The sequence below is a fragment of the Dipteris shenzhenensis genome, chromosome 16 (genome assembly GCF_047967505.1).
Source record: "Dipteris shenzhenensis isolate YYH24624 ecotype China chromosome 16, Dip_SZ_1.0, whole genome shotgun sequence".
Classification (NCBI taxonomy): Eukaryota; Viridiplantae; Streptophyta; class Polypodiopsida; order Gleicheniales; family Dipteridaceae; genus Dipteris; species Dipteris shenzhenensis.
In genome coordinates, this window is record NC_141611.1 from 7,761,837 (window position 1) to 7,774,950 (window position 13,114).

The window sequence follows — 13,114 nt, forward strand, 5'->3', positions numbered from 1 at the left end:
CTCTCACACAGCCACTTTTGTGGGGCACTATGAGATGGTGGCTGTATTCAACAAACTATGAAGAGACACTATTGATATCAATAGTATGGATGCAAGGCGGTCATGAATACAAATTGAGACCATATAACATTATCAATGGAGAGGATTGTTTGCATATTGGAAAGAGGAGAAAACCCGTATTTCAGTATGCGTAGAACAGTATTTTGGAACATCAATTTTGCTCCAAACCCATATTTCAGTATACGTAGAACAGTATTTTGGAACATCAATTTTGTTCCCAAGGTCCTTTGCATTGATATTTTAGGCCTACACTCCATCAACTGACAATTTTTCTGGTATATATGGGATTTTGACAAGTCTTCCTGCAGATCAGCGCAAGTCTGGTTCTGATTAGGAATTTCCTTATTCCATTCGTGGGAGCAACTGGCGTAACCGCAATGCCTTTGCATACAATGAGGCAGAAACACGACTACAATCATTCTCTTGGAAATTTTTCTTTATGCACAGGTTCTTGGGCTTGGTCTTTCCAAAAACGATTATAACGTGCACGCACTTTTTTTTTTTTTCATTGCGCAGTTCACAATTGTGGGTTTGCACAGTCCACTATAACATAGCATTTCTCTCTTTTCATGGGTCCGAGCTGTCAATCTGTGTTGCTAGTGTGCAAATAAAAAAGGCTTCATGGATTGCTACTAAACCAGGTCACTAAAAGCATCAGATTGTTTATCAACAGTCAATGCTTGATACTATTATGCAACTGTTAGCAGCATTTTTGCCATGTTTTTGCCATGTGCGAGATATTTATTTAAACACACCTGCCGGATAATTACATGCTTCTTAATCATTTTTTTCACTAAAAATGTGCCTGGCAAAATTAGAGTGCCAAGGCAATTTAAGAATCTTAAAACACTTCAGAGAGGCAGTATGTACACCTGGGAGTTCAAAGAAGGGCACCAGACCATTAAAAAATCAGAGATGAATAGCATTTTGTCTAACTAAGCCATTCTCTCATCTTCTACTGAGTAAATTCAAAAAATTAAATGAGGAACCTTGCTCATAACTTGCATAACTTGTTCTCCAAACCATCTTTTATAACATCACCTAGTCAGGTTTTCAAGCAAGGACATTTTTGAAGGCAGGAGAGGATTTATAGATAAAAGAATTTAAATCCGCTATGTACAAAAAAAGAAAATCTTTCAATATGTGCTCAACCCCAGGTAGATTTCTGAAGTCCAGCTCCAGTGCCAAAAAATAGTTAACTCTCTGACGAGTTACAGCTAATGTGAGACCCTCCCAAAAAACAAGCAAGCTTGGTTTCTAAGCTCTTTTGTCTTAGCCCCAGCTACCACCTTTACTTACAAAAGACCACTTCCAACTCAAGATCGTTACCTTCTGTTGATGTGAACAGAAGATCACTGTTCATTCTCAGCTTTCAGCACCCACCTTGCCTCTGTACCGCCCTCTCTCTTCAAAATTGCTATCTGCTTCAATAACTGCCGGAATACAGGAGCACCACTAGCTGGCACCACATCCCTGAATTCTTCTACGAGCAGCGCTGAGGACACACTTCCCCCACTGTGTTCTATGAATGCACGCAGCTGCTGCATAAGCACCTCAGAATCTATTGCTGTTTGGGTAGACCTGCCATTTCCTGGTCTACCTCCAGCCCTTACGCCATGAGACCTGAGACTATCCACTTGTGCACCTACTTGTCCTGCTCTAATGCGGGCAAGGACATCTGTAGAATGTAAGGCTCTACCAACAGAAGTGCCAGCCAAACCTGGGGCAACATCTGCTGTATAGTTTGCCCCTCTAGTAGAGAAGGATCCATCATTTCCCAATGACGTGGAGGACGAGATAAATCGTGGATTAGTTGTTGAACCAAACCTGCGGCGCACTGCCACTGGAGCTCCAGCAGCCCCTGAACGCCCAGTCCATGTTGGGACTGCCACATTGTCACCACTTCTTAGCATGCGAGACTGCCTCACTGCTTCTACTGCTTGTTGGGCAACTCTAGCAGAATCATTGTCAACCTTCATCTTGTCCAATTCGTTCATAGACTCAATAGCATCATGATTTAAGGCTGACTGCATAAACACAGGAAGTGGAAAAGTTAATGATAATAAAGAAGATGCAAGCAGCAATATATGGATAAGCCAATTTGGAAAAAGAAGCAACTGAACACTTACATGAATTCCATTAGCCTCGAACAGGCACTTCAAAATTCGAGACTCATCCTCCTGAGGTTCATCATCTCCAACATCTGATTTTCCCTTTCCAGCACTCAATGAGACGTCCGGATCCTCTTCCTCCTCTATTTTGTTCTTCGTCTTTCCTGACCTGGAGACCTGTTTTGGAGGGTGAGCCTGCTCATTCTGGTTGCTCACATCTATGTCCTCTATTTCTGCAAATAATGTTGATGTCTCTGTTCTGGTTTCATGCTTTTCATCATTCAAAGTGAAAAGATCCCGCATATCCCGTGCTTTAAAGAAGCGTCGTTGCTGAGGATCCCTTAAAATTTTATTTGTAAGGAAATGTTTATATATCTGCCGATGATAGATCTTCTCTTCAATTGTTCCTCTTGTTATGAGACGATAGATTGTTACATCCCGAGTTTGACCTATTCGCCATGCCCGCTCTCTTGCCTACATGATCCCAAGCAAGGACAACAAAATCAGAATATGTCGAATATGACCAGCAATAACACAGAAAGGCTGTTACTGACTTGCACAGAAAAGCGATTAACACTTCACTACAGCTATCATTCCATCAGCATCAAATGCATACTTTTTGTTTGTGCAAGCACCTGCATATCCGTAGAAGGGTTCCAGTCGGGATCAAAAATAATGACCTTGTTGGCACCAATCAGATTAGTTCCCAAGCCCCCAACTTTTGTAGTAAGAATGAAGACAAAGACATGAGATGATTCATTAAATTCATCAACCAAAGACATTCGAAGCTTTACAGGAGTTGAGCCGTCCATTCTTCGGTAACTATAGTCTTTGCTAATCATATAATTCTCAATAATATCAAGCATCTGTTGGGTCTGTGAAAAAATAAGAACTCTGTCTCCTTGACTTTTCCATAAATCTAAAACCTGTGCCACAACCCTCAACTTACCACTCCTCTCAGGATTGCCATAATCCAGGTGGTTAGCACTGTGCTCTCTCTCTAATAGATCAGGATGGTTACAAATTTTGCGCAATATATCTATACCGTACAAGGAGTTTCTATTTCCATCAAAAATTTGTTCAACCTCAGAGCTTGCCAGAAAGGCACGATAAGCTGAGCGCTGTTCCTCTGATAAGCTACAGAAAAGAACATGCTCTGTCTTTTTGGTAAGTTGGGCATCCACATCAGATTTTACCCGCCTGAGCAAATAAGGCATAATTAAATCCCGCAGGACAACAGCGCATTTGTAGGCAGTTGAGACTTGCAAGGGTGTGGCATTTGCATATCCACCAATGGAAATAGGTAAAGCAAATTGAGCCTGGAAAACAGGCAGGACACCTAGCTTCCCAGGAAAAACAAAGTCGAAAAGAGACCACAACTCTGTCAGCCTATTCTGAATTGGAGCTCCAGTCATTATGATACGATGAACTGTCCGCAACTGTTTGCAAACAAGAGTTGTTTCAGCATCAGGATTTCGTATGCGATGCCCCTCATCCAAAACAGCATAACCCCACTCAATGTCCAGCAACTTCTCCCTTAGAATCCGCAACTGCTCATATGTTGTCAATAAAAGCCCAGACTTGCTTTGCACAATCCGCTCAATCAATGCATCCCATCTGTTCAGACGCTTCAATGCTAAAAGCTCCTTCTCCTCCTCACTTGCATATCCATCTTCTCCCTCACCCTGAATCCCATCTCCTTTTCCTTTGTCGCCTCTGCTTTTAAATGTGCCTTTAACGGAGGATGCTGCAGAATCATGTAAAATCTCCACTTGAAACAACCCATACCATTTGCGCACTTCTCGCTTCCACTGTCTTAGAAGAGTTACCGGACAGATCACAATGCTGGGCTTGTAAATGCAACTGTGATGCAAAGCAGCAAGGAAAGCAATGACTTGAATCGTCTTTCCAAGACCCATTTCATCTCCTATAATTCCTCCCGCTCTCTGGCAATGCAGCTCCCATAACCATTTGACTCCTGTTTTCTGATAGTCAAACAAGTTATCATAAATGTTTGAAGGAATCCGCAGCCCTCCTTCTAGCAACACATCATCCCCTGTATTTCCCTGGTCACCTTCCGACACCTTTGGAGTTGTGGTATGCTTAACCTCTTCAACCTCATCATCTTCAGCTCCTGTCTCGAGAATTGAATAAGAGCTAGATTAGGATTCCCAGCTAGATCATCTAAAATCCTCATACACAAGCACACAAAAGAAACACATTCCATATAAAGCAAACTATTTGCTGTTCATGGCTTTTGAATCCCAGCCAATCCTTCAAGGCAACAGAAAATCCAAAGACAGCATTGAATCATAACACAGCAAAAGCACAGAACGATGCAAGCCCTCTGGTGAAAGGGTCTTTGGAAAACTTGTTCATCAATGTCATAGGATGGACAATTTTTTCTTTATTTATAGCCAAAATTGACTTTTCAACCTACCAAGCAAAAGCCCCTAACATTCTTCCTGTTCACAATGGACAATACACTCAACACACAATGAGCTTGTTTTGGTTCAAGAAGTATTGTTTTCAACAAGTGAAGTCACCTGGAAACCAAAATGATCTCATGGACTCTAAAATCTTACTATTACTAACGACCATTCCTTCCAATGCACATAACATAAACAGCCTTCCATACTTTAGAACTCAACAGCATTGGCTTATCAAAATTACATTCTAATCATAAAAGACCAAGCATCAAATGCTGCTTACTGTCTGTCATATAAGAGAAAAAGGTTGCATTTACAGAGAAAATATCAACCTCATATGACAGCATTGCTCTTGTGAAGGCATTGAGCCTTTGGTTGCTTTTGGTTTGTAAAAGCCGAAAAGAGAGCTCGCTTCAGAATTCCACCATTTGAAAGCCCTATGACGTTTTGTTTGCAGCAGGCATGGCTTAAGCTGCTGAGTTCACTCTTGCTTCTTGCTATTTATGGGCTATAGAACGTAAAGTTGAGCTGGAGTGTGCATGTGCAGGGGCATGCAAAGAGAGAGAGAGAGAAGAGTGGGCGCCCGGGGGGGTTAAGGGGGAGACAATGGATTTCTCCCTTGCATAAAAGTATTTGCCTTACTGAAATTATGACTCAGAGCAGGCTGAAATACAATGCATGTATGGTATGAGCCTCCCTATGGAGCTATCTAGGTGGGGGCTATGTGTTCCACATGTGGCTGAAGTGTAAAATTTATGTGTGCAAGTAAGTGAAGGTCCAGCTTTAAGAAGTTCTAGGCATTCCATTGAACATTGAAAGGCAAAGTGCTCCCAATTGCACTCCATTTCAACCATGCATATGTTTATGGCCATATGCCTTACCACCACATGTCCTAGTGCCCCACTACCATGAATTTTCTTTTCCTACATAGTTTGCATTGGTGTTCAATCCAATTGTCTTTGAATAACCTACTAAATAGTTTGCATTGGTGTTTAATCCAATTTTCTTTGAATAACCTACTAAAGCCCCTTTCTTCCCATTGAAAGATATCCAACAATAGAATCGAGTCCACTGCCTTCTGACAGAATAGAGGATGCATGCGACGTTACTTCTAGATGTTGTCAACCCCACCCAAAAAGTCAAACGCCAAAGCTATCTAAAGCGTTTGAGACAGTATTCTTTTCCTTACTAAGGCACTTTTTCGTAAACACACCGGGAGCAAACTACTTCCACATGTTTCTCTTGCACTTGAGTTTTTGCCTTCAAGCATATGGCCAAGGCCCTATGAGAACTCACGTCTTCAAGGATGTGGCCATCCTCTGGTGGGGTCCAATACCACAAATATGTATTTCCAACCATTATGTAGAATCCGCATTTATGTCATGGATAAAAGCTGAGGTTGTTCTAATAGATAGGCCTTGTCTCGTGAGCTGTTGTTTGAAGCATTCCATGCCTTATGGAACACACCTAATCATAAGGGCACCTAATTATATGGTGCTCCCGTGAGGCGCCTTTTTAAGAACCCTAAAGACCGACCTGACACTACCACAACTCCGTCCGCATGTCTTCCATGTCTCCTCCTGTACCTCGAACCTTCTCAACCCTCTCTTTACCACCTTGGCTCCTCTAAGCCCTCTATAAGAGCCCATGCCCTTGCCTTACCCTCACCCCTTGCTCTCTTTTAACCTTCTCTCAATGTCTCAAACCCCTCTCAGTGCCCTTTCTAAAACATCCCCTATCCAAGTCTGGTAAACCCTAGACCCCTAGTAAGGTACAACTTCGAACCAAAGTCCAATCAAACCATGCAATGCATTCGTAAAAAACCCGTAGGGTTGGAGCTAGCACAGAGAGCCAACCAGCCTCGAAGCCCAAGCATGCAACCTATACCACATGCCCTTTCCTCTAGCTATTGCTCCTAGGCCATTAGGTCTAGTTCGGAGGAGCGCACTCCTCGGACCCCTGATAATGAGCCCTTGGCATGACCACACCCTGGCTATCTTTATACTTTAGCATGCATGCCTAAAGTAACTTTGGCTTGGCTATCTTTAGCTATAAGCCTATACTTAAGCATGCATGCTTAAGGTAACTTTACTTTACTTTGTCACCACCCTTTGCCAAGTATAGCTCAGCCATGTCGTGCGGCCAGCTCTATCCACAATGTATAGACCTCACCTATGCTAGCTCCGGTCACAACCCTAGGTTATTCCTAGCCCCGAATTAAACCATTAGATCTAATATATACCTAGATGAATCCAGGAACATTCCCAAACTCATCCTCTAAAAACACAACATAGTGCAGTTTCAATCTCACGATAGTCACTCATAAGATTGAAAACCATAATCTCCATCACGGACAGCAGGGACTAGCTACTATGACATCCCCACTGACGTCATCAGCGCCCAGCAGTGGGTGTAGACCATAGTATAAAAATATGCTCTTACACATACACATCCACACACCCACACATACTTGAGCATCCATTTATACAAAGTCTTCGTACTGAGTTCTGTCGGCACTCCGGAGGTGAAGGGCAGACTCAGCCATCACGAAGGCTAGCACTAAAGGAGAAAAGTAGTCCAAAAACTCTTCATTCAAGCTACAACTGCTTGTGAAGTCTAAACGATTTCATTTTAGTCTCTCCCAAACGAGCATCTAAATCTAGCTGATAGGGCAACGCACCATTTAAGATAGAAAAAATTATTGCAATACCAGCAGGCCGCAACTTGGACGAAAACTTCACAAGGTGAAATTTGCATGTCTACTAATACAGCAGAAGCATATACCTAGATGAATCCAGGAACATTCCCAAACTCATCCTCTAAAAACACAACATAGTGCAGTTTCAATCTCACGATAGTCACTCATAAGATTGAAAACCATAAACTCCATCACGCATAGCAGGGACTAGCTACTATGACATCCCCACTGGCGTCATCAGCGCCCAACAGTGGGTGTAGCTAGATCCTCAGTTAGTCAACCCTAGGCTTTGGTAAGCCTATACCCTAGTTAGCCCAGTCATAGATAACAATCTCTTCCACTTAAAATAGGTTTATGCTGGCATAAATCAAGGTAGAACAGTTAAATAAATTATTCTTAGACTATGGTAGTATCTGTGAGGTATCCTTTCAAGGGCATTCTGGAATCAAGACATTACCCACACATGGTAAATGGAGAAGTATTAGCTCCTCAATCTCGTGAGTAAACGCAGAAATTGATCCGACATCCTTAATTCTCCTTCGAGGTTTTGAGTAACTTACATTCAAAATCCAATTGAATGTTCTAATTCTGATTCAGTCCAGATTTAGAATTAGTGTTGTAATCTATCACAGTCGTGCCCAAGTATACCAATTCTTATTTCAGACTTTGGATTCTATATAATATCTGTAGGGTAGGATCTGAACTGCAATCCATCTGAATACCCGCAGGTACAATCAAAGAATTTAGTGCACCTGACAGATGATGAAATCAGGTTACAGCACTATATAACTTTCTTAACAGAAAGTTGAATGTGACTCACCAAAAATAATATGGTAAGTTACCATCACTTTCCCCAATATCCTTTGGGTGACAACAGCCCATTGCGTATGTCTTTTCAAACACACATCACCTATAGACAATGCAGATACAACAAGGTATCAAACAACTGAAGTTCTCAACTAGAACTTCATTAACTCTTAGCAAAGTTATCAGCTTTGCTAATGGTACCAATTATTATTGGTACTGCTTCTGAGTTCCCTGCCACATAGGAATTCTGATGCATCCACAATAGTATATGTAGTGTCCCATACCACTACAGACCATACCTCAGGATGACCTATCTGAATCATCAAGTGTAAACCTTTGTAGCATCCAAGTTCAAATCAAGGTCTACTAAAATCCTTTTCGGGATCATTGGATCTATTGATGTCCCCACTCTGTGTGTCCCACAGAGTAACTGGTACTCTAATGCAATTGAAAGTATCCCTCTCAAACTGAAATCCGCATGTTGTGTCTTACTGGAGTAGTTGAAGCACCCATTACATACCACCAAAGTCGACTTTGTACACCAGCAGACACAATCAATTTCTACAGTAGGCAGGCATTTAAAGTCAGTTTTCTGTCACCGCAGCCATCAATAATAGCTGATCAGCAAAGACTGGAAGCCAATCCTTGTATCAGGCAATGAAGGCTTGCTGGAGATAGAGCAAGCAACACTCAAGCAAACCTTCTTGTGCAGGTCATGGATCCTTGCTAGTGGCAAAGAAAACATGGGACTGTGGCTTGGTTGAGGGGGTCTACCAACGCAAATCTGCTGGCCCATCACATCACATTTGTTGCAGAGAACATGGAAAACACATGATTTAGTACTACTTTTAAAAAACAGAGCAGAACTTTCACTCAAACGGAAACTTGGCCACCGTATCTCAAATTGCACTCAACAATTCCCACCACATCTGCTGGCCCATTGTTGCAGAGAACATGGAAAACACATGATTTAGTACTTTTAAAAAGCATACCATAACCCCCGACAAGCAACTGGTGCTTTCATTCAAACAGAAAAGTGGCCACCATATCTCAAATTGCACTCAACAATTCCCAAAGCTTGTTGCTTTCCTCCCTCTTTGGTCTGTCACAAGCTCAACCACTTAAGCAATTGGTGCATCCATACACACAACAAAAGCGACCTAGTATGCCAAACGATAAAAGCAAACTCTACTGAGGGCAAGCAAGTGATGGAATACTTAATGTGCAGGAAGATATTTGATTTCCCACTTGCCTACTTGTAGAACTTTGTGAGAACTAGCGGCAAGCAAAAAAACCCAGGCAATCTTGTCCAGGATCAACTTCTGTATCATGTCCTGGATCTTCATTGGAAACACATCAAAGCTTGTGGTAGTGCTTGAGACTAATTTTCTGCAGCAACTGTAGATGATTGCCAGCTGAACAGGAAAAGCTGAAGGCCAATGTTCTAAGCAGGTCAAAAATGCTTGCCGGCCATAGAGCAAACAAAACTCAAGCAATCTTCTCCTGCAGGCTATGGATGCTTGCTGGCGCCAGGCTACGAAAGCTTGGGACCAAGAAGTCTTTCTTCTGGATAATCATTGTCACAAAGGTGGGATGCCCACATTAGTGGTAATCTCAAGGGCTTCAACAGGGAGCCCAACATTTGTAGGATGGGAGCATACTGCAATCATAGGACCCTGAAGAGAATCCTCCACGAAGCAGATTTTTCCCCCTTTTTGAATATCTATTCAAGCTCCATAGCACATTTTTGCACTTCCGCTCCTCATATGTTCGTATTTCCAAATATCAGGTGCCTATTATCCACGGAGAGCTCCCTGGACCTGGTTTTATTCTGATCAGGGGCAAAAATGTATGCATAGCTCCTTGCCACGTAGCATTGCCACAGATTTAACTTTTACATGACAAAATGATATAGTCGTATTGAAAACTATCATAGTTTTTGACCCATATGAACGTAAGGTGATTTCATAGCTCTACCAAAACCTTCTGACTCAATTTGTGCTTCCGGGTGGTCTTCATAAGCAACCTTCAAGCCTAAGGAGCTAAGTAAAGAACTGAATTAAAATTAAAATGTCTTCAAATAGTAATACATGTCACAGCTCATCCAACACATGATCAACTAAACTCGCGGGCAAAACATCCAACAAAGCGAGACTGCTTGATCGCAACAGCCTAGACCGTCAAATTTAATGTTTGATATTTATCGTGCCAATATGTCTATAACAGCAATATAGTGATACGATACATCAACATGCCCCATCAAATTGGCACACGACACTAACCTGCCCCCAAAAAAGAAAAATTAAACTGATGAGATTTATCTCGCCAGTTTAATGAGATTTATCTCTATTAAAGGATATTCGATACTGACCACCATAAAACTCATGCAGCTTCAGGTGGTTCTTATCTAATGCTGCTATATCTAAGTCAGCTTCATACATGCATATAAAAAGGCTGTCACTAGAAACACAGATGTACGATATCCAATCCAAACGTCATCCCGAAATTCCACTAGATAGAACAGAGACAAACAAGCTCAAATTGAACACACACGTATGAAGGCTACTAATGCAGTAACTGCCCCCAACCTTGGCTATCAACGAGCATTCAGAAATAACATTTGTTTGACGGATATTTTCTCACCGCTTGTGACCTCCTCTGACCTATGCTCATGAGGACTTATTTCATCGTCGCTATGAGATCTCTGTCCCTTCCTCCATTCCTTCTCAGGCATGGGTCTTTTCCTCTTCTTTCCTTTAGTTGCTTGTTCCTTTGATGTATTATCAGACTTCTCCTTGGGACCAACAGATTTCTGAATTCTCCGAAGCCTGTGAAACTCACGAGTCGGAGGTGCCAGCTTCGGCACTTGCGCTGCATCCAGCAATTTTGTCGTTGGCCTGGACTTTGCAATGGCCGCCATGGAGGCAGCAACATTTGCAATAGAACTCTCAGCGCGATTCTGAATGGAGTAGATACTTGGTACTCTTTCAACTCGGCGTTCAAAGCCTTTCAAGCGATCAAAAGGAGTAACGACACCAGTACGTATCAGCCGGTCTCGTTCCTGAAAGTTCAGAACTGTCCCAAATCAAGACATGCTAAATGGCAACTAGTTGGTCTATTTATTCCCATGCAAAGGTTATCTGCATTCATTGCGTGCACGCAATTATTTGGGCGAGGAGAGCAAAAACAAACGAAGAGGAGCGCACATTACAGTTTCTACAAGACCAGAAGCTGCCTCGAGAGCAGAATCAAAGTCATCGTCGTCCAAGATGACCAAGGCTCCTTTCCCGTGATGTCGAGGTTTTCCCTTTGCAGTTCCTGTTCTGCCGCTTGCAGATGAGGACGCCACTTCACGATCTTGAATTCCAACATTGCCATGCGCCCGAACAGCATCTTCTGTGCCATCCTCACGACGAGCTTGTAGAATTCCCAACTGCTCCGAAAACTGTTTTCTCCTTTTCATCAGACTTGCTAGCCGCTCTTCGCCCAACGCTCGCTGGAGTTCGCGCTCTTTCTTATCAGAAGGGCGCTCCAGGGCAATTCCTTCCGCATCCTCTGCATCATTTTCATCACCGTTCTCTTGCAGTAAAGACTCCAGGCCCGCTGCAACCGCATCTATTTCCTGACCTAAAGCGTTCAGACGGTTCAACATCTGCGATTCCCGGTCGGGAAGATCGTCTCCAGCATCGAATCGGATCTCCTCGTCTTCCTGGGCGTCAGAATCCGATTCCCTGACGGTTTGTGCTGCCTGCGAAATCAAGCCACCACAGCGCGGATCGGAAGGCAGCAACAACAATCCGAAAGGAAAGAAAAGATAGAAAGAGAAAGGAACGAACCGCGGCGATGACGTCGCGTTCGACATCTTCAGCCGTTGCAGTGGTGACGCCGAGGCGAGATAAGAGGTGTGCATCCCGGTTGTTCATGGCGAGCAAAGACAATAAGCAAATCGAGCAGCTATGGCGAAACCAAGCTCTACAACACACAGACACAACAACGAAGAAAATGAAGCTGACCATGAATCGTCCTCCACACGAATATGGTACTGCGTGGCACCTTCCACGTCATATTCCTACCTGGCACTCCCATTTGTCCTACCTGGCACTCCCCTTTGTCCTACATGGCACCTGCCACGTCATTACACCTACCTTATATGCTCTTCGATACCTTCCCTCAGCTGGCTGTCCATGTTTGACTCCCTTTGGGAAGCTCCTCTGCTGCATATCAATGCAAACCGCAGGCCACCATTGGTCCCTCGTCGTTGGCCATGGTGTGTGCACAAGGTGTGTATGTGCGGGAAAAAAATTTAATTCAAATATTGCCTTGTTCTTGCCAGCCCAAGGGTGGAAACCTCTTGCCAAAACGTCGAAAAGATTGGCTCTTTTACCTTATGGTGTCATCAAGATGAATCCCCTTTCAAGAGTTACGGAAGGATGGGCAAGGACAAGTGATGGTAATAGAGCTACAATTCAGCACCGTATTTACATTGCCTTTTGTCTATCTATCTAGCAAACAAGTCAACCGATAGAGCTTTGCTTTAGTCTACGATTCACTACTTTACCATTTTGCCTTTTGTCTATCTATGTAGCAAACAAATTGAGCAATAGAGCTTTGCTTTGGTCTAGGAATAAAGGTGGATTTATGCACCTAAAGTAGAAGCTTGGTCTTAACTAATAGAATAGCATGATCTAGTTGACCGTGCTAAGTTAATTGAAAGAGGGAAAGGGTCATGGTTCTAATAGGTTATGGGGGATGCCCAGGAAATCCTCTATGGCAATCCTCTTTCATACATGTCCCTCTGATAATCTTTAGTTGCTATCAAGGAATATTGGGTTATTGCCTCTCCAATGGAGATTGAGAAGGCCATTAAAGGAGGTATGGAAGACAAATTGGGGATCCTCCCTTTTTCTCCCCAAGACAACAATTTGTGAGGGACAAGGACTTGAGCAAGAGCTTGGATGGCTCCCTCTAGTGGAAGAGGAATTGTGGGAGATGTTAATAAGCATGGAAAT

At 42.9% G+C, this 13,114-nt stretch overlaps 1 protein-coding gene across 1 annotated transcript; it reads right to left on the bottom strand.

The window, feature by feature from the left end:
* Positions 1-1,107: 1,107 nt before the first annotated feature.
* Positions 1,108-12,089, bottom strand: CHR8 (chromatin remodeling 8). Its single transcript, XM_087387298.1, has 6 exons — positions 11,942-12,089; positions 11,317-11,853; positions 10,749-11,166; positions 2,807-4,305; positions 2,190-2,645; positions 1,108-2,087 (listed from the first exon to the last, which is right to left on the bottom strand). Exons 1-6 carry the CDS (start codon positions 12,026-12,028, stop codon positions 1,413-1,415), a joined length of 3,672 nt encoding a protein of 1,223 aa, XP_087243424.1. The 5' UTR covers positions 12,029-12,089; the 3' UTR covers positions 1,108-1,412.
* Positions 12,090-13,114: the final 1,025 nt, after the last annotated feature.